General features: G+C 43.6%; 1 protein-coding gene across 4 annotated transcripts; it reads right to left on the bottom strand.

Annotated features, from left to right (window-relative positions):
- Positions 1-578: 578 nt before the first annotated feature.
- Positions 579-25,914, bottom strand: LOC105470334 (popeye domain cAMP effector 2). 4 transcript variants are annotated; one of them, XM_071092373.1, is made up of 5 exons: positions 25,882-25,914; positions 18,895-19,025; positions 13,564-13,672; positions 7,442-7,991; positions 671-809 (listed from the first exon to the last, which is right to left on the bottom strand). In XM_071092373.1, the coding sequence occupies exons 1-4, from the start codon at positions 25,897-25,899 to the stop codon at positions 7,485-7,487; spliced, it is 765 nt and encodes a 254-aa protein (XP_070948474.1). In that variant the 5' UTR covers positions 25,900-25,914; the 3' UTR covers positions 671-809; positions 7,442-7,484. The 4 variants fall into 4 exon arrangements, with proteins under 4 accessions (XP_011720500.1, XP_070948474.1, XP_011720499.1 ...); XM_011722198.3 differs by lacking the exon at positions 25,882-25,914 and having other exon boundaries at positions 579-809; positions 7,583-7,991; positions 18,895-19,600; XM_011722197.2 differs by lacking the exon at positions 25,882-25,914 and having other exon boundaries at positions 18,895-19,600.
- Between the last annotated feature and the right edge of the window lie 1,787 nt (positions 25,915-27,701).

Genomic DNA, 27,701 nt, shown 5'->3' with positions numbered 1-27,701 from the left:
TTGAAGTGTTTAAAGAAAAAGAAAAATAGAATATATTAAATTTATAAATCTACTTTAAGATGTTTAAGAAAACCTAATAAACTAAGTTTGTAGAAGTTCCTCTAAAAACTATTGTTTAATACTAGGTTCATCAATAGAAAAAGAGATACAAGTTAAATGTCACAGTCTAAGGGAAAACGAGGTTTTTAAATTTCGACTTCCATAAATTTAAATCTTAATTGAAAAATAAAAAATAATCACCAGTGAAAAGCTGGATCTTTGACTCCACTGATCCTTTCAGACAATGCAAAGAAACAACATAGGGAAAGGAATTGAGTGATTTATTGAGTGCTTACTTGGTGCCACGCCATGTGCTAGGTGCTTACCTAAATCAACTCATCGGATCCTCACAACAACCCTGTGAGGTGGGTTTCATTACCCCCACTGTTTACCGATGAGGCTCACAGAGGCCGTGCAACTTGCCCAAGATTCTGCAGCTGGTAAAGAATGGAATCTGCGCCTCTGCACTTCCAATGCCTGCTCCTGAAGGAAGGCTTGCGAGGGTGAATTTCTCAAAGTCACTCAAGGTCCTTACTATAGCGACAGTGTTGGCACCTTCTGTGTCCTCTCTCACCTTGCCTGTGAGCCTTCCAGTGGGTGGGGAAAGAGGCGTGCCTATCAGTGGCCATTCTGTGAACACAGAAGAGAGCTGTGCCGGTCACAGAGAAGACAGTCCAATGATCCTTAAAGTTCAGGCGTGTGGGTTGGAGCCAAAGGGGCCTGTCCCCTGGATATAACTGGAGAGTAGCTCTGGAGAGGAATTCTAGAAGCTGTGGAAAGAAAAAGAGGGAGGATTTTAGCACTATGTCTCTGGACCGTTTGTCTAACTTCAAAGGGTTCTTTTCAATTTTTTTCTTTTCCTCTATCAATTCCCAGTGTTTTAGCTGTACTTACTGCCTGACATGAGAGGGGCAGGTGTACCTTTGAATCATTTCGTACTAGAATATTAGGGCAAGTCAGCTTTGAAGTTATCTAGCCCAATCCTCTCCTATTGTAGAGATCAAGAGATCAACTTTTGTTGCTTCCTATGAACATTCTACAGAACTCTACTTCTTACCTAACCCTATCTAATTTAAAGAAAAAAACCAAAAGCCTGTATTGAATAATGGTAAGTTTCATAAGACTCCTGACTTTCATTTTTACAGAAAGATGGGTAGGAAAATGAGGCCTGTAAGGCAGAAGTGGAAACATGAGTTGGGAGCAGCCCCAGGCTGCTGTGATCCAGAGGGCAGGTGAGGACCTGCTGCCTCTAACTTACCTGACTGACAATGGAACCTGTGGCAGGTAGAGGTGGCACAACCCTCTAGAGACCACTGTTCTGGCCGTGTCACTTTCAAGAGCAAGTTTTCTGTGCCAGGACTCTTTCCAGTAGTTCTGTGAGAAAAGTGCTGTTTGCTAGCACTGACAGCTACCAAATACCTTACAGCTGCTTCTGAGGGGAAGAGCCTGATGACTCTAATCTGCCTCCTCCCAAACAGACGAAGGAGAGCAGACTGGGGTGTGACTTTGTTATTCAGAGGCTAAGGGGCTAGCACATGTTTTCTTTAGGCCTCCACTTTTTGCTGTACCTTTTGTTGTCAGGGGATTCTGCCAGCTGCCACCTTCCCTGAAAAGCCAAACTGGGGGAAATAAGAGGGAAAATCATCTATCTCTGATAAAAGAAAGAGAAAGAGAGAGAGAGACTGCTAAATAATTGTACATACAACAGAATCTTTTTTTATTTTTATTTTATTTATTTATTTATTTTTTTGAGACGGAGTCTCGCTCTGTCACCCAGGCTGGAGCGCTGTGGCCGGATCTCAGCTCACTGCAAGCTCCGCCTCCCGGGTTCCCGCCATTCTCCTGCCTCAGCCTCCCGAGTAGCCGGGACTACAGGCGCCCGCCACCTCGCCCGGCTAGTTTTTTTTTTTTTTTTGTATTTTTTAGTAGAGACGGGGTTTCACCGTGTTAGCCAGGATGGTCTCGATCTCCTGACCTCGTGATCCGCCCGTCTCGGCCTCCCAAAGGGCTGGGATTACAGGCTTGAGCCACCGCGCCCGGCAGAATCTTAAAATACGCTACACATTTAACTGGTGCTTCACAGCTGAAAAACTGCCTTTATGTATTTTATCACAGTCGCTCCTCACAGCAACCCGGTAAGGTAGACAGAGACATCTCGGTCCTGTCCTTCAGATGAGGAACCTGCTCTTGATGGCAGGTGAATGGCAAGGCTAGAGTCCAGATCTTAGAACCACAGAATCCTAGAGTTAGAAGGTACTCTAACAGCAATAATCCAAGGCATCCTTTCCCCAGAGCGTGAATCACCTTATAAAATCTCTGAGATTTCTTTTGGCCCCTGCTTGAACTCTTCCAGTGAGGAGTAACTCTCACTACCCATGAACAATCCAGTATCAATACTAAGCTAAAATCCTTCTTGTAACTTTCAGCCATTCAATTTCTGCCCACAAAAACTACACCAAATTAAGTCAAGTTCTAATTCACATTCTTTTTAAAATTTGAAGATATTACATTTGCCCTTTTCTTGCAGATTAAACATTTTCAGTTCTTTCAACTACTTATCATGTGATTACCTAGAACCATGCCTGAAATATATGGTAAATAGTAAGTGTTTATCGAATCATTTCTCTGGCCCTTGGTACTATGTCCTGATCCTCCTGTCGAAGGGCTCCTTCCCTTACCTCGAGCGTCCTCCATTTTGTAATCTGTTCATCATTTGTTTATTTAAATAATAGGGAGAAAAGAAACAGCACAGTTTTCGCTTTCCAGGCCACAGAGTTTTCAGAACAATGTGAAACAAAATTAAAATCCTCCAGATGTCAGACATCTTTCAATTTAGTCTGTGATAATGGATTCATTATTTCACTCAACAGCCTACATCGGAGCTGCATTGCTAGAAGATAAATCCTTCATTCACGGAGCATCTCCTATAAGTAAGACACAGAATGGATTCCTGTGGAGAGTGGCCATAGAATTAAACAAAAAATTCTAGTGAAGGCAGTGATAATTTGGGGTCTGACTGGAAGACCCTGCATGAATACATTATCCTGCAGCATAATTTTGACTGTTAAGAGAAGCAGCACCCATTTTTTTGTTCAATTTTGGGTACCACCAGACTAAAACACATATGTGTCTTCAACAAGGAGTTCAAGAGGAAACTTTGGCTATTTTCAGTTGGTCTTAATTTGGATTGGTGTGAGAGACAAGCGCTGGTATCAATGTAATGAGACTGTGTCATCCCTAATGATGAAGAATTCAGCCAGCTTCATGCCTCTCATATAAGTGCTGTGATGGGATGAATAGCAATGAGCTTAAAATTTTGATAACTAAAGAGCCAGGAAATAGATAGTGAATGGTGCCGTACTTTGTGAAAGAAACAACAGTAAATTGCTCCCAATCATAAGGGAATAGGCCTATTAGTTACAGTAATAACCTTACAGCAAGTTTGATGGTAAATAAGTAAAACCAAACATTCAAAACACAATTCCAGAAAAAGAACTGAGGCTAAATTATCCCATTATCACAGACTACATTGAAAACTGTCAGAAGTTTGGCTAATTTGATCATGTTTTCAAGTTGTTCTGAAAACCTCTATGGCCTAAAAAGTAAACAACATAATTTTCTTTTCTCTCTATTGCTTAAACAAAGAAACATGAAAAACCTATTCTCTCCATATTGCAAATTCCGGTATTTTAGAAAGTGAGCCTCGGCCGGGCGCGGTGGCTCAAGCCTGTAATCCCAGCACTTAGGGAGGCCGAGATGGGCGGATCACAAGGTCAGGAGATCGAGACCATCCTGGCTAACACGGTGAAACCCCGTCTCTACTAAAAAATACAAAAAAAACTAGCCGGGCAAGGTGGCGGGCGTCTGTAGTCCCAGCTACTTGGGAGGCTGAGGCAGGAGAATGGCGTGAACCCGGCAGGCGGAGCTTTCAGTGAGCTGAGATCCGGCCACTGCACTCCAGCCTGGGCCACAGAGCAAGACTCCGTCTCCAAAAAAAAAAAAAAAAAAAAAAAAAAAAAAAAAAAAAAAGAAAGTGAGCCTCATCAGCAGTTTTCTCATCTTGAGTTTTAGAAAAGGTTGAATTTGGAAAGAGGCATGTATGTATTAAGGGTTGAGGGCTTGGGGAGTGAGTTGTGATCTCCTCTCACATAAAATATCTGCAATCTCCTCTCACATAAAATATCTGCACTGTAGCCCGGGCGCGGAGGCTCACGCCTGTAATCCCAGCACTTTGGGAGGCCGAGGCAGGCGGATCACCAGGTCAGGAGATGGAGACGGTGAAACCCTGTCTCTACCAAAAATACCAAAAACATTAGCCGGGCGTGGCGGCGGGCGCCTGTAGTCTGAGCTACTCCGGAGGCTGAGGCAGGAGAATGGCGTGAACCCGGAAGGCGAAGCTTACAGCGCCAGCGCGCTGCAGCCTGGGAGACAGAGCAAGACTGTCTCAAAAAAGAAAGAGAGAGAGAGAGAGAGAGAGAGAGAGAGGAGAAAGAGAGAGAGAGAGAGAGAGAGAGAGAATCTTCACTGCAATCACATGGTAAGTGATAGATTCTTCACAGCCACAGAATGGAGGGAACTTCTAGTGAAGCAAGACCCACCACCACAAGGGTGGGGGAGAGTCCCAAGGTGGCAGAGAAACTGTAGTGAAACACCGCAGAGAGTTCTTGCTGAAAGACACTCAGATGTCCTGGGGCTCGTGTCTACTGAACTGCGGTCTGACTGCTCCTCTTTTCTTCCTTTGAAAAACTTATCCTTGCCTTCTCAGATAAATCCAAGAGGGTTCCTGGCGACAGCTGGTCCAACACGCTCAAACCAAGAAAGTAAGGTTTAGAGAGGTTGTATGGTTTGCAAAAAAGTCACGTATTTGATTAGTAGCAAAGCCAGACATAGAAGCCAGGACTTTGGATTCCCAGTCCTGGTCTCTTTCTCATTTACCGTGCTGTCTGCCTCCTGATGTTTGAAAAATATTCCTGAAGTTGGGGATTTTACACCTTCACTTGAATGGTTTTTTCTTTTCTTTTCTTTTCTTTTCTTTTCTTTTTTTTTTTTTTGAGACGGAGTCTCACTCTGTCGCCCAGGCTGGAGTGCAGTGGCCAGATCTCGGCTCACTGCAAGCTCTGCCTCCTGGGTTCACGCCATTCTCCTGCCTCAGCTTCCTGAGTAGCTGGGACTACAGGTGCCCGCCACCACGCCCGGCTAATTTTTTTGTATTTTTAGAAAATTTAGAAAACTAAATTTTTAGTTTTCACCGTGTTAGCCAGGGTGGTCTTGATCTCCTGACCTCGTGAACTGCCCGCCTCGGCCTCCCAAAGTGCTGAGATTACAGGCCTGAGCCACCGCGCCCGGCCGCATGGTTTTCTTTATAGGCAGAGGGAAAAGTACTGATCTTTGGAAGAGTTAGGATTAAAAACTAATAAGATGGAGGTACAGGGTGTTTAGGAGGAAGAATACATAGAGCAAGGCAAAAAAAGTGGGAAAGAAAAAAGGAGGTAATAGGAGAGATAAATATATGAACAATAAAATGGAAGAAAACAAGAGACAACTGAAGAGGGAGAAATAAACTGAGAAGACGGAAGAAAATGGACACTTAAGAGCAGCAAACTGGCCAGGTAAGCTGGCTCATGCCTGTAATCCTAGCACTTTGGGAGACCAAGGCAGGAGGATCATTTGAGCCCAGGAGTTCGAGAACAACCTGGGCAACATGGGGAGACCTTGTCTCTACAAAAAACATTTCAAAATTAAACATTATCCAGGCACAGTGACATGTGCCTGTAATCCCTGTTACCTGGGAGGCTGAGGTGGGAGGATCACTTGAACTTTTGGAGGTAGAGGCTGCAGTGAGCTGACATCGTGCCACTGCACTTCATCCTGAGTAACAGAGTGAGACCCTGTCTCAAGAAAGGAAAGGAAAAAAAAAAAAAAAAAACAGCAAATGGAGACAATCAAGGAATCAAGGACTAAGAAGAAATTGGAGAAGAAAGAAGAGAAAAATAGAACCAAGGAAAGAGAAGAAAACCAGGAAGAACAACATGGGAAAACAGAGCTGCTGTGAGTCCAAGAGAGAGTGTATAGGTGGATGGGCAAGTTGGACCAAGAGGGATCCACAGGTCACAAGGAGCATGCGTGGGTGCAGGATGAATGAGTAGGAAGGCGAACAGCTGTGCAGAGGGAAAGGAGTGATCAGAGTGGCCAATACACACTTGGAGGAACTCAACAAAGTGATCTGGAATGTTAGACTGATCCTTGGAATTACCTCAGAATCAGCTGAACTATGGTTCTAAGGACGCTGGTAACACAGGAGATTGTAAATTCCATATCTACAAAACCAAATCTCTAACCTTTCATCAGTCACCTCCAGGCCCTCTTTCATCGTTTATATAACCTGTTTTTCAGAAGAGACAAACATTCATTCATTCATTTCATGTACTCTGGAGACCTTCCTCACTGGGCTAATTTCTCAGGTAATTTATTGGTGCTTTCTAAAGAACAGTGGGAAGCGCCTTCCAAATTGGAACAATGGGATTTTCCTCAGGAAATTCAGGCCTACATCATGGTTGGGTGGAGTTACAGAAAAAAACGTCACAGCATTGTGAGGGGGCCGGGGGAACACGAGAGCAATTTCCCAGAACCACTGGGCACAGACTTTCTTGTGGACTCTCTGGGGAGGGAAATTCTGTGAGGGAAATCCTGCACGCACCGTGAGGCCCTCCAGGATTTATACACATCCTACCTCCCACAGGTGTGGGTGACGGGAAAGCCAGGCTGCCATATACCTATCTGATCATAGTAACATTTATTCATAGCAGTATCGAGTCCTCTGTCTGTGTGATCAACAAACACATTCTTCACTGGGTGAGAGGAAAGCAAGATGAGGACATTTTCCTCCCCGAGCTATTAGCCCATAATCACAATTCTCTTTAAAATATGCAATTTTAATAGAGATGCCTGCCCAGTCTAGGCTAAATAACAACTGCTTTCCAGGACGGGCTCTATACCAGGAAAGACAAGCAATCGGAATTAGAACCCTGCCACATTCTTTTTCTTTTAAAATGCATGCCACAAATAAAAGCCCCTTTAACTCCAGCTGTGGCCTCAGCTATTAGAACAAACTTGCAAAAATGCTTAGCAATCTACCTTCCTGGCTCAACATATCAACCAGCCCACTTTCCAAAATGCAATCACAGTTAATAATGAATGAGTTTTTAAAATCCCTTCATGCCTTGCATGCACCCGGAGTGAGTTGCTATCTGCAAAGTTGGGTTAATGCCACTTTCTGTGAGTCCTCTAAGAGGAGATGTTCCACAAATGATTTTTTTTTTTTTTTTTTTTTTTTTGCCCTAATAAGCTGAGTTAAGGCCAGCCGTTGACAGGAATGTGCGGCAGCTGCCTTCTGAGTACTTACATAGGATCCTGAGCCGGTGGCTGTGCCCATGTTAGTTCTCCCTTCACCTCATGTACTCCCCATCACTCCTATAATCCATAAATGATTCTGATCCTGACACCTCCTCAAAATCCTCCAGCACCAGACTGGTGGAGTCCTCACCCAGGATGCCGCTGTCTGGCCTGGACAACCTGGCCCGGGAAGGAGGTGCAGGAAAGTTGGTGGCAGCTGGAGGGGGAGAACAAGGAGGTGTTTGCTGGAGAGAGGTTGGCGTGGCCTGAGGAGGGGACGCAGCTGGCTCACAGGCTTCCTCATCACCCTTCTCGGACTCTGGTCCTGCATCTGCAGCAGTGGGACCCAGGACATGGTAGAGGCTGGGAAGGCGGATGTCAAAGCGCAGCCCAAACTTAGCAAAGAGCTTGTCATTGAGAGTGTAGAGCTTCTCTGAGATGTCATAACCCAGCAGAGCCGAGAAGAGGCAGGAGATGTATCGCTCTTTGGTCAGAAGAAGGTGGAGACTTTTCCGGGGCCAGGAAATGTAGCTACATGAGGTCTCAGCAGTCAGAGTGACCTGAGAGGGGTCAGAAGCAGACAGTAAAGGTTTAAACTAGAAAATGTGTCCATGCTGAGCACAGGGACCGTACAGTCACTTGGAAAACAGCTGTACTTGTACTGAAGAAGCTGTGTGGGAGCACCCCTCTTTGACCTTGCCTGAAGGAGGTCTAGTAGATGACTTTCACTTGTGTGCACTGATATGGGGGTGTCTAGTATCAGGAGCCCTGGGATCAGCCATTCACTCACTCACCCATCACTTCCTGGAGCCTCAGGTTCCTCACCCATTTTCCTCAGCTCCAATTCTGTGGTTCCATGGCTAATGGTACTAGTGACTGCAGAAGGTTCTGAGTCTTATGATTTTGAGATAGAGAAAGAAAGGGCCTTCTGGTGCTCTGAAGAGTGGTTGAAATGCTGACAACTATTCATGTTAAGACTGAGGAAGGATAAAATATTGGGGTAGGGACACAAGAAGAGCTAGAAAGTTCAGTTTGAGAAAAAGCTTCTGATGAGGTATGCCAAGCTACATCATGTGGATGAAGCATGGGCCTGGGATTTGGGTCCATGAAATTGCTCTTAACTTGGCCACTTCAAGTAACCAAAAGGATCTGATGACTGAAATCAGAAAAAAGGGCGTAGAGGAAGACAAACTCTAAAGGACAGAAAATCAAAGGGCACCCCATTCTCCATTTGTTTATTCCTCTAGGAATTTCTGAGCACTCACTATGTGCCCATGATGCAAAGCTAAATTACGTTTGCATGGGAAATAAACAATAACGTGTGCCTGGCATGCAGCAGATGCGTGATAAATCCTTGTTACAATAATGATGAGTGGTAAAGCTGGGGTTAAAATGGAAACATGCTTAGGACAGTGCAGGAAAAGGGTGCAGAATCACACAATTTTTAATAATCTAATTGACCCTAATACTTTGGGCTGGCAGAGTTCATGATGTATTTTTGTGGATAGAGACAGTGGAAATGATGATAATGATGTTAGCAGCTAACATTTGTCAAGAGGTGCCAGGCATTGTGTTAAGTAGTTTATGTGAATTGTCAAATTGAAGGTGGGGTAGCTTTCCAAACATTCTTTATTAGAGATTATATATAATCCTTTTCATTCCTGCATTGCCTACCAGATCTCCCACTAACCTCCTCTTCCTTCCTTTCTGCTATACCCCTCCCCCACATCCTTTATTCATTTCCTCCTCTCAACTTTTCCCCACTAATTGTTAGCACTGCAATCAGGATGTAAACTACGTTATCAAGGCCAGAAGTGGTTTCATGTTTCAACTTTACCTCTATCAGTTGTATGATGTCAGATAAATTACTTAATCTCTCTTGCCTCGTGAGAAATAATTCTGAAAATAATACAATCTGTCCATGACTAATAGTTCAGCAAATAGTTGTCACAATCTGCCATAGCCTATACCTTAGATGTACTTATGAACAATTCCCAAACAAGAAATGAGTACCAAATATGAAGCAGGTGTGTTTGAGCAAGAGCTAAGCTGAATGTAAATAATGTCCTTAAAGTCAACACAAAGACTGTGAACCTTCTGAGAAATATGCTGTTACTTCTTCCATCTTAAAATAAAACAAAATTGTACAAATAAAAATTCTTTTTCTTGACCTCATTTCCCTGACTAGCTATCACTCCACTAATTTGCTTCCCTTTTTAGCAAAGCTCATAAAGAAAAAATAACCTGTTTATACTTACTGTCTCCAATTCCTCTCTTCTCACTCTCTTAAACCGATAAGACTTTGTCCCTAGCAGTCCACAAAGACTGTTCCTGTTAAGGTCACCAATGACCTCTAAGCTGCTGAGTCTGATGGTCACTTTTCATGGCATCCATCAATTTCCCCCTCCTCTTTAATACACCTTCTTTTCTTGGTTGCCAGGATGCCATACGCTCCTGGTCCAATCTCATGATTGTTCCTTTTCAAGTTCCTTTGCTGCTTTCTCCTTTTCTCTCCAACTCCTTACCACTAAAGTATCCCAGGACTCCCCTCTTGAACTATTCCCTCTTCCATCCACACTCACTCACTTGGTGAGCTCATCCTATCCAATGGCTTTAAATATCATCTGTATACAACCAACTCCCAAATTTATATCTCAGGCCCAGATCTCATTCCTGAATTCCAGACTTAAATATCCAGTTGCCTATGTAGCATCTCCATCCAAATGTCCACAGATCATCAAACACTGAACTTCCTAGTCCCCTGAAAGCAGCTGTACCTGTAGCTTTCTTTATCTCAGATGACAGCAGCATCACCCGTCCAGTTGCTCAGGCCAAAAGCCTTAGAGTCTTCCTTGATCTTCTCTTTCTCTCACATACTATATCCAACCCTTTAGAAAATCCTTTTGGCTGTATCTAGACAATATATGCTATGGCCCTACATAATCTTGCTACCTCGTCACCTCTCCAACTTTCTCTCCTGCTATTCCCTCCCCTTCCTCTCTCCATTCCAGGTCCACTGTCCTCCTTTCTGTGAGTCAAACACCACTGGCCCCACCTCAGGGCCTTTGCACTGGCTCTTTCCTCTGTCTGATATGCTTTTCCCAGATATTCACAGACCTCACCTGTCACCTCTCTCAGGTTTTTGCTCAAATGTTACCTGCTTAACAAGGATTTCCATGACCACCCTATTTAAAATCGCAATCATATCTCCCTTATACTACTCTAGGGTTTCTTTTTTTTTTAACTAGCAGTTATTGTCCTCTAACATATTATATAATTTACTTATTCATTATGCCTATGGCTTTTTGACTCCCTTATGAGAATGTAAATTTCATGAGGGGAGGGACCTTCATCTGTTCTGTTCACTGATATATTTCAAGCCCTTTTAACAGTGCCTGGTACATACTAAGTTTTCAATAAATATAACTGAAGTGAATAAACGAATCAAGGGAAGACAGCCAATGTTGTATATTGCAAAACAACCTAATGTCACTTTCCTCCCCTCCTCTCCCCACCGGAGACGAAGTCTTGCTCTGTCACCCAGGCTGGAATACAGTGGCGTGATCTCGGCTCACTGCAATCTCCAGTTCCTGGGTTCAAGCAATTCTCCTGCCTCAGCCTCTCAAGTAGCTGGGATTATAGGCACCTGCCACTGTGCCTGGCTGATTTTTGTATTTTTAGTAGAGATGGGGTTTCACCATGTTGGCCAGGATGGTTGAATGAAGTAAATGAGATAACCTATGTAAATAGGACTTAAGTCCAGTAAGATAGGATGCAAATTAGAAAAACAGTGATGATGTCTGTGTGATCCCTCCTGTGCTGTGTTCTCGGTGACTAATGAGTGTCACAGTGCTGAACACACAATGCATTCTGACTTAATTGAATTGTTGAGAGGTGTGGTGGAATGCTGATTGATTTGTATTAAGTACAATGTGAATTGTAATTTAGGCTGTCACTGTGGATTGCTCTGTCAACAAAGACTATGTAATTGCAAAAGGCAAGGACAGGATGAACTCTAACTTAAGAGAACACTTGACATTTGCAAAGAGGAAATGGGACTTTACACAGCCAATAGCAAATGTGTGGCTCTCATTGCTCCCAAAGGAGGTGAACACTAAAAATATAAATGGGAGGAATATGACCGCACCTACATTCCAGGCTGAGAGGCCATGTGGGGTTACAGCCCTTCCTCTTGAGTGTAACTTAGGGGAGGACACCCGGCTTACCTACCACCTGTTCCTCCGTGTCAGTGTCAGAAAGAGCCCCGGTCCAGCTGGCTCAGGTCCTGACTCAGCCCTCCTAGAGGTTCTCATGTGCCTGAGAGAGTTCCTGAAGAAGGTTTCTGGGCTAGTTAGAGAGGGTGTGTGGAGGGAGGTCAGGGAGGAACATGATGGAAGTGGATCTGCGGCTGTGTGCCCTGGCAGTGGGATCAGGACTGCCTCTCAGGCTCCATTATTATCACAGAGCTAAGTGTCAGGGTGGGGGCGGAAGCAGGCCCTGCCAGGTAGCAATGCCTGTGTGTGTCTGTTCCGGGGTTGGCTCATATGTTGGTTTGAGGGACTCCCTGATAAAAGTAGTAGGAGACACATGGAACCCAGTGTTTCCAGTTCCAGCAAACTATCCAGGCAGGGGAGTCCTTAAAGGGGTGAGTGAGTGTGTGTGCATGTGTGTGCATGCATGTGCGTGTGTGTGTGTGTGTGTGTGTGTGTGTGTAAACAGCACTCCTCTGGTGACCCTCCCATTTTAATAAAGAACAGAAATGGTAGATCCAGGCAACTTGGCTTTGTCACTTTCTAGCTGAAGACCCTGGGCAAATTACTTGATGTTTTTGGGCATTAGTTTCCTCAGTTGTTAAATGGGGTAATAATCATATTCAACTCATAGAGTTGTTGTGAGAACCAATGAGGCAATATGATACGTAGTGCCTGCCACATGCTAGCCATTCAATAAGTGAGAGCTAAAGAGAAAGTGACCAAAGCCTGAGGGATTGGCAGAGATAAGAAGAGTAGCGGCCAGGCAGCCAGGCACCTGCATTGAAGCATGTATGTGAATGCCCCATGGAGTCCTCTGGGACATCAGCTGCCCAGTGGCAAACCAGTTCAGCAATTTTTTTTTTTTTTTTTTGAGACAGAGTCTTGTTCTGTCACCCAGGTTGGAGTGCAGTGGTGAAATCTCAGCTCACAGCAAGCTCCGCCTCCCAGGTTCACGCCATTCTCCTGCCTCAGCCTCCCGAGTAGCTGGGACTACAGGCACCCACCACCACGCCCAGCTATTTTTTTGTATTTTTAGTAGAGATGGGGTTTTATTGTGTTAGCCAGGATGGTCTCGATCTCCTGACCTCGTGATCCTCCCGTCTCAGCCTCCCAAAGTGCTGGGATTACAGGTGTGAGCCACCACGCCCAGCCAGCAATTCTTTACTGAACAGCTGCTGTGCTCCAGGTACTTTCCTTTAGAGTCTGGGAACAGAGAAGGAAAAGCCTAGATTTTTACTTCAAGGAGTTCACGGTACAGAAGACAGAAAGGAGACCAGATTATTAGAACAGAGAGCAAGATGTGCACCAGTTAGCATAAGTAAAAGGACTAGAACAGGCACACCGGAGCACTAGGCTGTGGGGTGGATGTTGGTGAGGTCAATTCGGGCAGTTTTCACAGAGGAAGTGAGGTGCCGTGGTCTCATCTAGAAAGGGAAATGCATTTCAGAGGGGAGAGTAGGGGCCAAGGCACAGAGCTGCAAAACAATGTGGTGTGTTTAGGTAAGGACTAGTGGTTCAGCATGGCTAGTATGAGCAAAAAATATGAAGGAGGGAGAGCTGGGAATGTGGCTAGAGAGCACTAAAAGGGTTAAGTTACCCTGTAAGGAGTGTGGGTTTTTATCTTGTGGCACTAGAGTCTTCCAGAAGAGTTTAAGCATTCAAGTAACATGGTCTACCCAGGGGCCAGTATCTTCCTACCCTGCCTCACCTTGGCTAGGAGCCCAGGAACTCTTTTCACAGAGGAAGAGTGCCCCGGCCTGTAGCTTTACACTGGCAGTGGTGCAAAGGGCAGATGTGAGAGGGGAAACATGGAGGCACGGATACTACTAGGCTACAGTGGGACGGGGTGAGGCGGTGCTGCCACGGGGCTCCCTGTTACCTGGAACACCCCCTCCTCAGAAGGCTGTAGTGATTCCCACTCAGGAGAGTCCATGAACTGGTATGGAAAGATGTAGTGCAGAAACTGCCCGTCCTGGCTCACACGAACCCTGGCAAGGGAAGAGAAGAGATCATGTGGGAAAAGGAAAATGGCTCTCCAAGTCATCTATTCTGAAGTTAGGTGTCGCTGATTAACACGAATCTTCCTGTAGAAATACTTTGCCTAAAGCATGGCAAAACCCAAAGCTAGACTAGCCAGCCTAGTTACTGCATGCAAATAGTTCAGAAACGGAACCCATTGAGACTTCCTGAACCCTCATTTTCCTCCTCCTTCTCCTTACTGGTGGTTCTCAATTTCAGGCTGCAGAGTAGAAGCCCCAGGGAAGCTTTTAAAAAAGCACCTAGGCTTGGGCCTTATCCCAGAGCAATGAAACAAGAATCTCTCTAGGTAGGATCTGGATATTACTAGTATTTACATCTCCCCAGTGATTCTAATGTGTAGCCAGGATGGAAACTACTGCTCAAGAACTCTGCTGCTGGCCCGGTGTAGTGGCTCACACCTGTAATCCCAGCACTTTGGGAGGCCGAGGCAGGTGGATCACATGAGGTCAGGAGTTCGAGACCAGCCTGGCCAAGATGGTGAAACCCCATCTCTACTAAAAGTACAAAAATTAGCCAGGCATGGTGGTGAGTGTCTGCAATCCCAGCTACTTAGGAGGCTGAGGCAGGAGAATCACTTGAACTCGGGGGCAGAGGTGGCAGTGAGCCGAGATCACACCACTGCACTCCAGCCTGGGCAAAAGAGCAAAATTCTGTCTCAAAAAAAGAGAAAAGAACGCTGCTGCCTATTTAAGTTTACATTTACACTAATTAAAATTAAATAAAATTAAAAATTCAGTTCCTTACCTAATTACATTATAGGTGCTCAACAGCCACATATGGCCTGTGACTACCATGTTGTACAACACAGATCTAGAACATTTCCGTCATCACAGAAGCTCTGTTGGATGCCACTGCCCCACAGATTCTCCTTTCTTCCTTCCCATTAGCTACGTGAAGATCCATGCTTACATTTAACCACTTTGTAGACTTTGAAGGAAGTGGCAAGTCTAGTATATGCCAGACTCTGCTAGACACTTTACCAGTGTTCTCTTATATAATGTTCACAACACCTCAAGGTAGATTGTTCTTTTCTGTATTTTATAGCTAAGGAAACTGGTGCTCAGAAGGGTTGAGTGGCGAGCTTAAGTTTACATAGCGATCAAGTGGCAGAACCAAAATTCTATGTTCTTGGCACAACACCGTGTTGCCACCCTATTACTAGAGCTTTGGGTAGATGGTAGTGGACTCTCCCAGCATGACCCCTTCCCTGACCTCTCTAACCACAGGGGACAATAATAGCTTGTTTCTTTAGACAATGAGATCCTACGCACCCTATCCAGTTGATGGTCCTAGGGTGAACACCTAACTCAAGCTGAGCCAATCAAACTCCTTCCCTGCGAATTTGGAAATGGAATTGAATGTAAATCATGCCTTGGATGGGGACAATTATCAGACATTAACAAAACTAACATACTCCTCCCTGAAGGAACTAAAAAAAATTTTTTTTTGACACATAACTCAGACTTTGAAGAGCATGGGTCCCAACTGGCTATAGAGAAAATAGACTTGAAATCACATAAAATGTCCTAGTAGGACACGTTCTTGTTTCTAGTACTACCTGAGGCTCAGGTGCATGTCTTTCCTTGAGTTTCATGAGAAATCCTTGTATCTTTTTAAATAAAGACCTTTCCACCCCCCACACCCTTCTGCTGGCTAGAGTGGGTTTCTGTCTGCAGCCAGAAATCCTAATTAATATATTCACTTTAATTTTATGAATATTCTTATTCCACACTACCACCAGGCTAAACAATTGCTCTTGACTGGCCCATGACCCCAGGCTTGGTTTCACAACTTAAGGGGTTAGGAGCCTTACTATTGCTGCTTGCTGCCTTTGTACGCTTGTGGCTGTATGATGATGCCTGAGGACAGGGAATGTATTTCAGATGTGATGCCACATCTGGAAAAAGATTAGAATCCAGTATGGGCTTTATCCTTCCCTCTCAACCACTGCCCAGAAAACTTAAGAGTTCCATCTTTAACCTCTCTTCTAAAGTGAGTTATATCGGACAATGGGGTGCCTCTATTAGGCAAAGGGGGAAGATGAAAAAGATCTCTAAGGTACACCTTGTTCATTTGGTGAAGATATCCCTCCATTATTTCTGGAGATTTATTGGCTAAACAGACATTCATGGAGCATCTCCCATGTTCCTGGAGATCTCGGAATGCAGAGATGGATACAATCAGATCTTTGTCTTTGAGGATTTCACAATTTAGTGGAAGTCACAGGCACATAAATAACTGACTGTAAGTCAATGTGATAGGTGCTATTGTGGAACAGTAACAAAGGAGGGAGAGAGATTGGTTCTCTTTGGGCAGCAGACTTCTTGAAGGAGATGACAGTTGAACTGAATTTTGAGGGATGCAAAGGGTATTGAGAAGCAGATAAACATGGGGATGAACAAAGACCTGGGAAATCCAGTGTGGCAGTCTGTTCTCCAGTAGCTGCTTTCTTCTCTTCCTTAATGGTGCTAGATTTTAACTGGACACATGACTGCAGAGCAAAAATCAACATTTCTCTACTTCCCTGACTGCTAGGCATAGGCATGTGATAAGTCCTGGCCAATGGGATATCAGCACTCCTGAGCCTTCCTTTTAATGAATGCCTAGGTATATATGCGTGTGTACAAATTACCAAAGATCATGACCAATTAAAAAATGATTGCACTTATTATCTGACAACCTAAAACTGGAAGACAGGAACACTCTGAATAAATATGTATGGAAGGGGGAAAACAAGGAAAGAAGGAAACAAGAAAGGAAGGATGAATAAATCAACAAAGGAAACCAAGGAACAAACACACTTGTGTCACAATAAAAGGGGATCAAAACCTCAGTGAAAAGCTTCCCTAGGAAAGGAAGACAGCAGAAGAGAATGGTGCTGCTGCAGCACCTGTCAGATCCTTAGGCAATTTCAGCCACCCAGGCAAGCCACCAAAGAGTGATGACTATAGAGTGTAGATAGTGTCTAATGGTCTTCATGGCTCGCTGAAGCCATTTTAATTGGAATGCTGTGCCCTTTATCATCTGTCTCTTCTTCCTTCTTGATCTACTGGATGATGGATGATCTTCTCCTATACGAATAGCTTAGATAGTTAGTTGCCTGCTCAGGGGGTTGTATATATGGAAGTTTGTGTTTTGAATTTTATATGAGAGAAACTGTCTTAAGTTAAGCTCTGCTTAACAGGGAGACAGACTTTGAGGAAGTCACTTTGCCTCTCTTGAGTTTTGAAAGAGATTGGTTTAGATTGGTTTCCTTTATTAAAATAAAACAAAATGACTTCTGAAGTCTGAGTGAAGGACTCTAGAGAACAGTGTGCATGTGAGATCGGGAAGTCTGCACAAGAGTCCCCACCTCCTGGCACAAAGTTCTTGTCTGCTGCTTTGAGATGTTTGCTCCCTTACTGCAACCAGCCCAGGGTTCAGCGATTCTCCTTTAAAACTAGAGCCCAGTCATAGACTAGAAGCCTTTTCCCCTATGTCCAGCTCAGCAAAGCTGAGACAGGGTGACATTGAAAGATAACAAAACTCTTACTCCAAACCTTGAAAGGCAAGAAAAAAAATCAAAATTGTCTAATTTCTGACTCGGCCTTTTGATGCTAAGTATACCAGGAAAAGCTACACCAAGGGCAAGCCCCCCTCTCCCCTTCACTGGGAAGTGATCTTATACAAGTCCACAGTAAATCTGTCCTACCTGAACTCTACAGTAACCCTACATGCTTCCAGCAAATGAGCACCCTACACTGGAGGAAGCACTTCTGCTGGTCTCAATTTCCTCCTTTGAACAGACGAGTTACAACGTCATGGGTCTCATGAATGAGCAAGTTCCCTAAATTATCTTTAAGCATGGAACTCTAGGTGCAAACATTTTGGCAATAGTTATATGTATTTGTATTTACACTTATATTTGTTTAGAAATAATCACATTGGTTTACACTATCAGTTCACCAATAAATGAAATGAAATGTACCCCCACAAAATGTCTCCCCTCATAGTTCATTCAACCCAGGACCTCTGAGTTCAAACAAAATCAAAACATATATACATGATATTTCAGGTTCTATAAATGAATACATAAACGTGTATTATTACTATTAGTGGTAGTTGTAGTACAATTAGCATCATTGTCAAACGTTTTTCCCCCATTGTGTGGTTGGCAGTATTATCTGGATTCGATTTGTTTTTTCTTGGAATTGGAGCCTTCTAATTGCCATCTTACCTTTTCTACCACATTCTCCTGGTCTCAAGAAAGCTGGTGGAGTGGGGGTTGTGGGGCTCAAGAGCCACTAGGGCAGTATCAAAAAAATCCACAATTACCTACTAAGTGTGTAGCACAGAGCCCCGTGATATTTTCTCAGAAGATATCCGTGCCCAACATTCACATCCAGGTTGACCGGGCATACACTGATCCTGACTAAGACCATCTCTGCCCATATCCGACTGTCAGCCTTCTCCAAAAGAGGCGGTGCTTCCACACAAGCCTTAATGAGATCAGCATAAGCATCACTTCTTTTCTCCCATTGTTAGGCCCTCAGATTAACAGTACTGTACTTGACTTCTTAGTTTGCAAGAGCCTCAATAGAACAACTGGAAATGGAAAGGTGGGCAAGGGGTATTCACTCTCCCTACCTGGCTGCATACAGGTACCCCAAACACAAGTGGGGCTGTTTCCTCGATGCCTTGGCAGGGAACAGGGATTATGAGAACCACCCCCCTTCCCTGATCTCCCATTTCTAGCATTGTTCCCTGAATATAGTTGGTAGTTAGCAAATGTTGAATTTGAATAAGGAACAGATTAATCTTACTGAAATGTTAGTTTTTCAAAGCTTACAGAGATACTGCTGCAGCTTAGGCATGACACACTGATATGTGTGTGGTGGTGGTAGAGGGGTTCTTTAAGGCCCAGGCGCAAGACACACACGCTGCACACCTTCCAGCAGCAAGGGCACACACAACCATTCTTGCCAACCAAGATGCCTCACCAACTGGTTTCTTCTTGGAAAATGCCAAGAAAGAGGAAGCAACCCCACTCTTAGAAAAATCTATTTTGGTTTGTTTGACTTGTCACATCCTTCCCTCAATGGAATGGGACATGAAATGGAAAGGGACACACTAGGAAATGAGAAGTGTGGGCGGGGGAAAGAAATTCTGGGCAATGGACAGAGTAGCTTACCGGCCAGAGAGCAGCAGGGACAGGCGGTTGATGGGTGTCTCACCCTCCACGGCATAGGTCTGTTCAGTGGCCAGAGTTAAGACCTGCTTCTCGCAGCAGTGAACAATCTCCTTGTATGTCTGTAGGGGCACCTGCAGGGGCAGGCACAGCGTCTTGTAGAGGAGGTCAAACTCCTCAGCGAGGGTGTCCTCACGCAGGCGGTATACCAGGTGTGCCAGCTGGAGCAGGCAGACCACAGCTAGCAGGAAGCTCCAAAGAACAATGTCCAGGCCACAGGCACTGAACCAGCCCCACAGCACACAGCACAGGTAACCTGCACTCAGGAAGCCAAAAAAATAGAAGCATCCATACACCCCACTGCCCCCCATGAAGCCCAGGAGTAAGAGGCAGTTGGCTAAATGGTAGACAGCCCCTTCCACATCCTGCTTCCAGCTAATGCACGCTGAAGCCTGCGAGAGAAGCTGGCCCGCTCTGCTGCTGTTGGCGCTCATCTTTGGGGCCTCTCAAAGCCTCACTGGGCTCTAATACGTCCTCACATAGGAAATTCAGAAAATGAATGAATCCGTTCGTTCAGGGTTCTTCTCACCTCCAGCTTCTCGCCACCAACTCCACCTTTCCTGGAAGGAATGCTTCCAGTGGCTTTGCGAAGGAGTGATGGAACATAGTATACTTCATGGAGAATTTAAAAATCTCTCTCTCCCTCTCTCTCTCTCCTCCCCCAACCTCTCCCCCTCCCCGCCCCCCCCCCCACCCCCGCCTCAGCAAGGCTCTGGCTCTCCCTGCAGAGCTCTGGCAAACTTCCTTGGTTCCATGTTTCTTGGGACAGTCTTCAAATTTGGTTCTTAGCAGAAAAACCTAAATAGTCCCAAGGGAAAGTAGCGCTACAGGACCGAAAAGCCCAGCAGTGTGGGATGACGCGGCCACATCCTGCTCTCTGTTTTTCCCAAGCAGAATGAGGAGAGCCAGCATGGGAGGCACACTTGTGTTCCATTTGGAATGTGTTCTCTCTTGGCACCGGAAGAAAGGGTGACCCCAGATGGATACCATGTTTGGAATTGGAATCCAAGAGGTACTGGCAGTGAGAAAAAACAGGCCAGGCACAGACAGCCTGGCAGAGCACTTAACATACCTCCCAGAGGACGAGATAAGACCTCAGGGTGAGAGAGGCAGACAAGGAGAGAGAAAGGAAAAGTGAGCACAGAATTCACCTCAACGCTTCAGGTAGGAAACTGTCCCCAGCTCCCTGTGGGGAGAGCCAGACAGTGCTCCTGAGTGAGGACACATCAGAGTAGGAAAGTGTGGGACTATTATCAGAAAAAGTCCTAACAGTGAAAGCTGGGAAAACCCCTGAAGGCCTTTATTAAGTCACACTACAAGTATCATTACATATTTATTTGACATCCACTTAGCAAAAGTAGCTATGTAAAGCGGCTTTTTGAATTCTAAGCTGGCTTTCCCCTGCATATATCTGGATCTGGTAATAGTAAACAAATAATAATACATTGCCCAGATCATCATCCCACCCACTCCAGTGTTTCCAAGTTATAATTCCCACCTATTAAACACCCATGAAGTACCAAACCTAGATTAGGCATTTTATACACTTATAAGTTAGTTGTGACAACAACCCTTCAAAATAAATACTATTCTCCTTCTAGATCTAGAAGAAACTGAGGCTCAGAGAGGTAACAAGCTCCCACAGATAGTAAGTGGCAGAGCCAGGATTTGAACCCAAGTCTATCAAACTTAATACTCTGTCCCAAGGGGTTTGCCAGTAAGTGGAAGTACAGTACTAGATCCATGACTCCCAACTCCACACTTCTATGAAGTCTGACAATTTTCAAGGAACTTCTGGTTGAACCCAGGAATCTACTTTGGGCTGCCAAGAGATAAAGCTGGAGTATGCAAACATTAAGCTAAGAAATGTTGGCTGGGTGCAGTGGCTCACGCCTGTAATCCCACACTTTGGGAGGCCAAGGCGGGTGGATGACCTGAGGTCAGGAGTTCGAGACCAGCCTGGCCAACATGGTGGAAACCCTGTCTCTACTAAAAATATAAAAATTAGCTGGGCGTGGTGGCAGGTGCCTGTAGTTTCAGCTACTGGGGAGGCTGAGGCACGAGAATCTCTTGAACCTGGGAGGCAGAGGCTGTGGTGACCCAAAATTTTGCCACTGCATTCCAGCCTGGGTGACAGAGTGAGATTCTGTCAAGGAAGGAAGGAAGGAAGGAAGAAAGGAAGGAAGGAAGGAAGGAAGGAAGTAAGGAAGGAAGGAAGGAAGGAAGGAAGGAAGGAAGGAAGGAAGGGAGGGAGGGAAGGAGGGAGGGAAGGAGGGAAGAAAGGAAGGGAGAAAGAATGACTCTATGGATTCCAAATGACTCCTTGATTCTTCCTGCTGCTAGGTCAGTACTTACTACCATTACTCCTATTGCCCCTGAAGTGCAGGTGGGGCGCTCAGTAACCTCCCAGAACTAATCAAGCACTCAATCCATAAGGACTTTTACTATGCTGTTATAACTTGATAAAAATTTAAGAGAAATGAGAAATTGTCAAATATGGATGTTTTCACTCAACAAATACTTATTGAGTGCCTTTTATGAGCTAAGCACTTGGGGATCAAAAATCCTCAAGAGAAACTTTCACCGTTAGGGTAAAGAGACCTCAAAAAACAAAGGCAGTTCAGTGTGTGAAGCGCAACAACCAAGTTAAGTTTGAAGGATGGTGGCAGCCTAGAAAGAAGGGTGGCATCAGGGAGGGAAGATGCAAAGAAGGGCTGGCCTCTAATTTAAGGTTTAGAGGTTGAATTCACCAGGCAGGTAGAGGGAGAACAGCATTTCTAGTGGCAAGAACAGCAGAAGCACGGGCACAGAAGTATGAAAATGCACGGCATGTTGAAGGAAGCCATTTTTTTCTCAACCTAATTAAAATCATCTGACCAACAAATATATACCGTATTTCCTCCTTTCTAAAGTTAAGAGGAAAAAAATCAGTAAAGGAAAGAGCTGGAGTGTCTGGAGAAGAAATGTCATTGAGTCCACTTCATGGACATGATTTGGACCCCTGAAGTCATTTGAACAGTGGGGTTTGGGGATTTCCATATACTGTTTTTATGTCACTTGCCTGCCTCCCAAACAACCCCCCTACTTTAACAAGCAGCAGCTGCTCATCCTTCTACCACAGACATGCAGGCCCTGAGCTTCCAGAGTAGCTGTTCCTGCCAGCTGTAAGCAGGGAAGTCAGAAGCACAGAAATGGAGAAGCAACCAAGGCTCTGCCCAAGATAGAATTTCAAAGCAGCTCATCTTTCTCAGGAGACCCGCCAAAGAGGTTGGCCCTGACCCATTAAAGAGACAGGCAGACCCATTAACTCTATGGTTCACTTGTCCTGCTGCCCAGACTGCACTCAACCTTCTTTCCTGCCAATCCAGGTATGTGCTGTCTCAGCAGAGGGGACTAACATTTACCAATAAACTATTGTTTTCTCATGTTATCTTACTATACCTATTTTTTGTTTTAATAGAAGAAGCAGGCTTAGAGAGGCTAAGGAACTTGCCCAAGGCCACAAAGCTAGTCAGTCTGTGAATAAGGATTAAAGCCCAGGTCAGTGTGTATCTGAATTGTATATTCTCTACAATATATTAATAGCATCCTACCAGGTACTTTTGGGAGTTTACATATCTGCATATACAAGCTCATCTATTGCTGCTGGAAATCTGAGTATGTTGCTAGGGTGGCATACATGTCAGAGAATCATGGGTGCAAAAACCCCACACGTGGCCTGCAGTAATAGTGAAACTGATGCCCACAGGATAGGACCTGTGATTAGAACACAACAATGAAAAGTTGTGTCTTGTTTAAGTCCAGATCTGATAGAAAAGGAAAGAAAAAATGTATTATCTGTCAAAATGGTATGTTCTTACAAGGAAATACACAAACATGAAGGTAGAACACAATAAAAAACATCTGGGAAAGAAAAAAGGAAAGAAACAGAAGTTTTCTCATTTGTTGAGTTGATTCAATTCAGTAGGTATTTATTCAGGACAAACTATGTGTTCCAAGAACAGGGGATATAAAGATGAATAAGATAATTATCACTTCAAGAAACTTTCAGTCTATCCTGGATACTGACCCAGAAACTGTAATCCAATAAAACAAGTGTACCTAGGATTCAAAGAAAAAACACTGATGAGGGAGCAAATAATTCAATGCATAGGGACTTTTACTATACTGCTATAACCTAACTAAAATTCATGAGGTTGGGGCGTGATGGCTCATGTCTGTAATCCTAGTATTTTGGGAAGCTGAGGTGGGAGGACCACTTGTGCCCAGGAGTTTGAGACCAGCCTAGGTAACGTAGTGAGACTCCTGTCTCTTAAAAAAATATTTTTTTCATGAGAAAACATCACAGGGAAGGTGACTTTTAATCTGGTCTAAAAAATTTTCCCCAGCTAAAGGAGGGCATTCCAAGAAGAAAGAACAGATTATAAAGTCAATTCCAGAAGTGAAACAAAATATGTGGCATATTCTGGTAACAGAGAACAGCTTGTTGTAGGTGAACAAAAGGAGCAGCAGACAAGGGGCAGGTGAGGCAGGCTGGGGCCAGCTTGTGAAGTCAGCAGAGTCAACAAGTGTGGTCATGAACTCAGCCTGGTCTTCAAACTGTTTGTTACTGGTCCATGCTGGTTCACACTGGGGTAAGGACAGAAATTGTGAGAGTTTAGACATTTTTTATAGCAATCCCACAGAGAAACTATGGCCTTTGAACAAAAATTCTGGGTTTGTATAGTATATTTTAAAATCTGTATGGGTTTATTTCATTTTCCTGGTGTTGGTCTGTGATGAATTGAGGGGAAAAAAGCTGGTTCTTCACCACATACAGTTTGAGAAACACTGAGCTTGAGGCTAACACTTTCCTAGTATGGATACTAAAATAAAACAGAGGCATAATTTTATGGTCTAGACACACAGTGTCCAGTTGAACTTAAGCAGACACTATTGGTTGACTTCCATAGCCATTTCCCCTTTTTCTTTAGTTTATGCAAATCTAGTTTTGCTTGGGCAATATGTTAAGGAAGGTGGGCTTTTCCCCAGGTTGCCAGAGCCTGATCTAAGATTGGTTGAAGCCAAGCACAGTATCTCATTCCCCTTGGTAGTGACTGGCACAAAAGGAGACATGTGAGCAATGAGATGTAAGAGAAAGTATGTGGGGGAGCTTCTGGGAAAAAGCATACTCCCTGATAGACAGCAGGCCTACCTTTCATTCAGGCTCGAACAGTTGTGTGATGATGTAATGCTTGAAGTTACCATAGTCATGAGATATGATATGCCTAAGGATGAGAAGGATAAAGAGCAGAAAAATAGAACAAGCCTAGGTTTTTTGTTTGCTTGCTTTTTTAAGACAGGGCCTTGCTTTGTCAGCCAGGCTGGAAGGCAGTGGCGCAATCACGGCTCACCGCAGCCTCAGTCCTCTGGGTTCAAGTGATTTCTCATCTCAGCCTCCCAAGTAACTGAAACTACAGGCATGTACTACCATGCCCAGCTAATGTTTTTATTTTCTGTACCGACAGGTTCTCACTGCATTGCTCAGGCCAGTCTTGAACTCCAGGATTCAAGCGATCCTCTGGCCTCGGTCTCCCAAAGTGCTGGGATTACAGGCATGAACCACCACACTCGGCCAAGGCTAAGTTCTTGAAAGCACCACTGAGCCACTGTCTCAAACCTGGAGCTTTTAATTTCTAAACTTCCTAACAGGGAGATAAATTACTTTTCTATATTGCTTGCGTCAGCATAGTTGGGTATTCTAGTGCTTCCTTTTGAAAGCATCCTAATTCAGATCTCCCTAAGGACAACTCTTCAGGGAACAGTTCTCTGAACATCTGCTAATTGTCTTATTCTATAAAAACTGAACATCAGAATTATGCTCTACCAATAATTTTCTTTCTAAAGTTTGAGTAAACTACGAGAGGAATTCCTCCTACAAACTCAATTTGACCGTTCAGGGTGACCTGTTAGGTGAACAAGATGGTGCAGTGGAAATCTGGTTGTCTATTCAATATCCAATTACCTCTTCCTCAATTGTGACAGAATTTGTTTTGTCCAGATATCAAACCTGCACATGGATCTAAGCGAGGGTGGGGTGGAAGTGGGGAATCTTGTGTAAGCCAATCAGCATAACGTATTCCGTTGATAACTATTACTGGTCCATAAAAATACATATAACCTAATTTGGCTCAATCAGACTTTAGAAAAGGGACTAAGAGTCCATGCCCAGGAAATGGTTTCCCTCTCTTCTGCTGCACTTGAACAAGAAAGCACATGATGGGCTTCATCAGTCCTGGACGAGAAAGCTCTGAGATGAAAATAACTTGAGTCTTGGATGAAATTAGGGATCCTATGATATCATCACATTTAGAGCTGACTCTAACTGGACTTCCAGCTACGTGAGTTTTCCTTAAGAGGATTTTCTATTACTTGCTATCAAAAGCACCATAATCAACACAGATGGAACATCTAACACTTTTTAATACCTAAAGAAATAAATACTGGGCATAATCACACATGCACTTTAGGAAAGCATCTTGGAATATCCATCATACCACTGAGCATTCAACTTTATATTTCTATGGTTTTTATATATATATATCCACTAGACTATAAGCTCTCTGAGGGAAGAGTCTATGTCTTACTACTCTTTGACTTCTACTCTGTATAGTTGGCATACAGTATGTCCTCAGCAAGTGATGAATCAAACAGCCTCTCATCTTGAAAAAAGTATGTCTGATTCACACATGAGTTATCAACACTAGGGCTATTACCTGCAAATAACAGGCCTTCACTAAGTATGCATTAAATGAATTTATAACTACAAATACATGATGTTTATACTGGATAACTAGTACACCAAAGAACACTGGGCTTCAACTTACATCACAGGTTACCAGCTATTGGATCAGGGTGATTTTTTTAACCTCTCCGAGCACCTATACTCACCTGTAAAATGAGGATCATGGTTTTTCCACCACATCACAGATCACATTAGACCTGTGAAAGACGTAGTAATCCCAAGATAGGCCTTACTTAAGGATATGATCCTGTTTTCATCAACCTTCAAGTTAAACATTTCAAGGTTAGACAAAGAGGGGACTAGAAAGAATAGTGTGAATATATCCGCATTGAGTTTAGTCATTATTGTGAAGAGCAAAGGCTTAGCAAAGAGGTGCATTAGAATGTGGTTGTTACCCACTAGGAGGCCAAGTTCTTCATTTTTCCAGTTACTGTGGTGATGCCTCTTATTATTACGGAAATGCTGCACATCATCTTTGGGAAGACTCAAGCACTAGGAAAGGGTGGGCAGAGGGTCTTGAGATGTAATTTTAAGTGTTGCAGAGGCCAAAAAGGGTGCTTTCAGGTCCTTTACAAATCAGGCAAGCATACCAAACTGGCAAAAGTTTTAAAAAATTGTGTTGCTCAGAGATTAGGGAAATCAGTGCTCTGAGACACTAAGGTGCAAATGTGTATTTTTTTTCTAGAGATCATTTGGGGGCAGTCCTCACTCAAAGCCTTGAAAACATGCATGGCCTCTGGCCCCTCCTTAGCTGAGTGATTAGTAAAGGACACTTGTACAGACTTTCCATAAGGAGACTTCTATTGCAGTGTTATCAGAGTAACCAAAAGAAAAAAAAAAGTAAAAGGTGTATACACATACACACACACACACACACACACACACACAGAGGGAGAGAGGGAGAGAGGGAGGGAGGGGGAGAGAGAGAGATAGAGAGAGAGAGAGAGAGAGAGAGAGAATGCTATTGAAGAGAGGTTCTACTGTAGACTGGTGGGATTTCAGGATATTTCTTCCTTATAATGTTTCCATTAAAGCAACCAACAAAATAAAACAAAACTTCATATTTTAGGTTATCTGACATACATCCTGTTCCAGACTGAGATCCAATTCCTAGAACGGCATCTGACATACAGAAGACACGCTATATAAAGTATTTGTTTAATGAATGAATGTCCAAATGTGCAAAAAGAAAAAACAGGGTATTGGTTAAATTATGGTTAAGTCACAGATGAATTTATACATAGTCAATACAAATGACACCGTAGACCTATACTCACTGATGTTAAAATACATTAGGGGCAAAACATGATAATGTTATAACTTCATTAAAAATATATAGCACAGAAAAAATTTTATTTTTGTTTTAAAAAATGTATAAAGGCATAGGAAAAGTCTGGACTAGTATATATTAGAAATTAACAACGGGTGATAAGGTTATTGATTTTTTTATTTTTTGTAGTTCCAGGACATATTCGAGCAGAGTTTGGATAACCATATGCCAAAGATCTGTATTGGGTGGGAAGTTGGTTCATACCTGTCTTAATTGTCCAAGATTCTATTCTTCACGTAGATTATGTCTGTAAATCATAAAGTGCTTACTAAAGTATATCCAAATGAATATTCAAGTAAAAATATAAAGAAAATAAAATAAGAGAATGCTAATAACAGTGCCAAATACTGTGTATACATCATTTTTAATTAGTACTTCCCATCCTGTAAGTTAGGTATTACTTCTATACCTGCTTTTTGTTTTTTTTTTTTTTTTTTTTTTCAGCTGAGAAAGAGACCCAAAAAAGCTATCCCTTGCTTGACGTCACATAGTCAGCTATTGAACCTAAGTCTGTCATACATCAAAGACATGCTCTTAATGAATTAGGAAAGAATCTTAAGGAATCATCTGATTCAGCTTTTTATTTTATAAAGGAGAGACTTTTTCCATCACACAATGACACATGAACATTACATA

The sequence above is a fragment of the Macaca nemestrina genome, chromosome 2 (genome assembly GCF_043159975.1).
Source record: "Macaca nemestrina isolate mMacNem1 chromosome 2, mMacNem.hap1, whole genome shotgun sequence".
NCBI classification, from domain to species: domain Eukaryota; kingdom Metazoa; phylum Chordata; class Mammalia; order Primates; family Cercopithecidae; genus Macaca; species Macaca nemestrina.
Note: the sequence above shows the minus strand (reverse complement) of the source record. Positions and strands in the feature narration are given on the sequence as shown.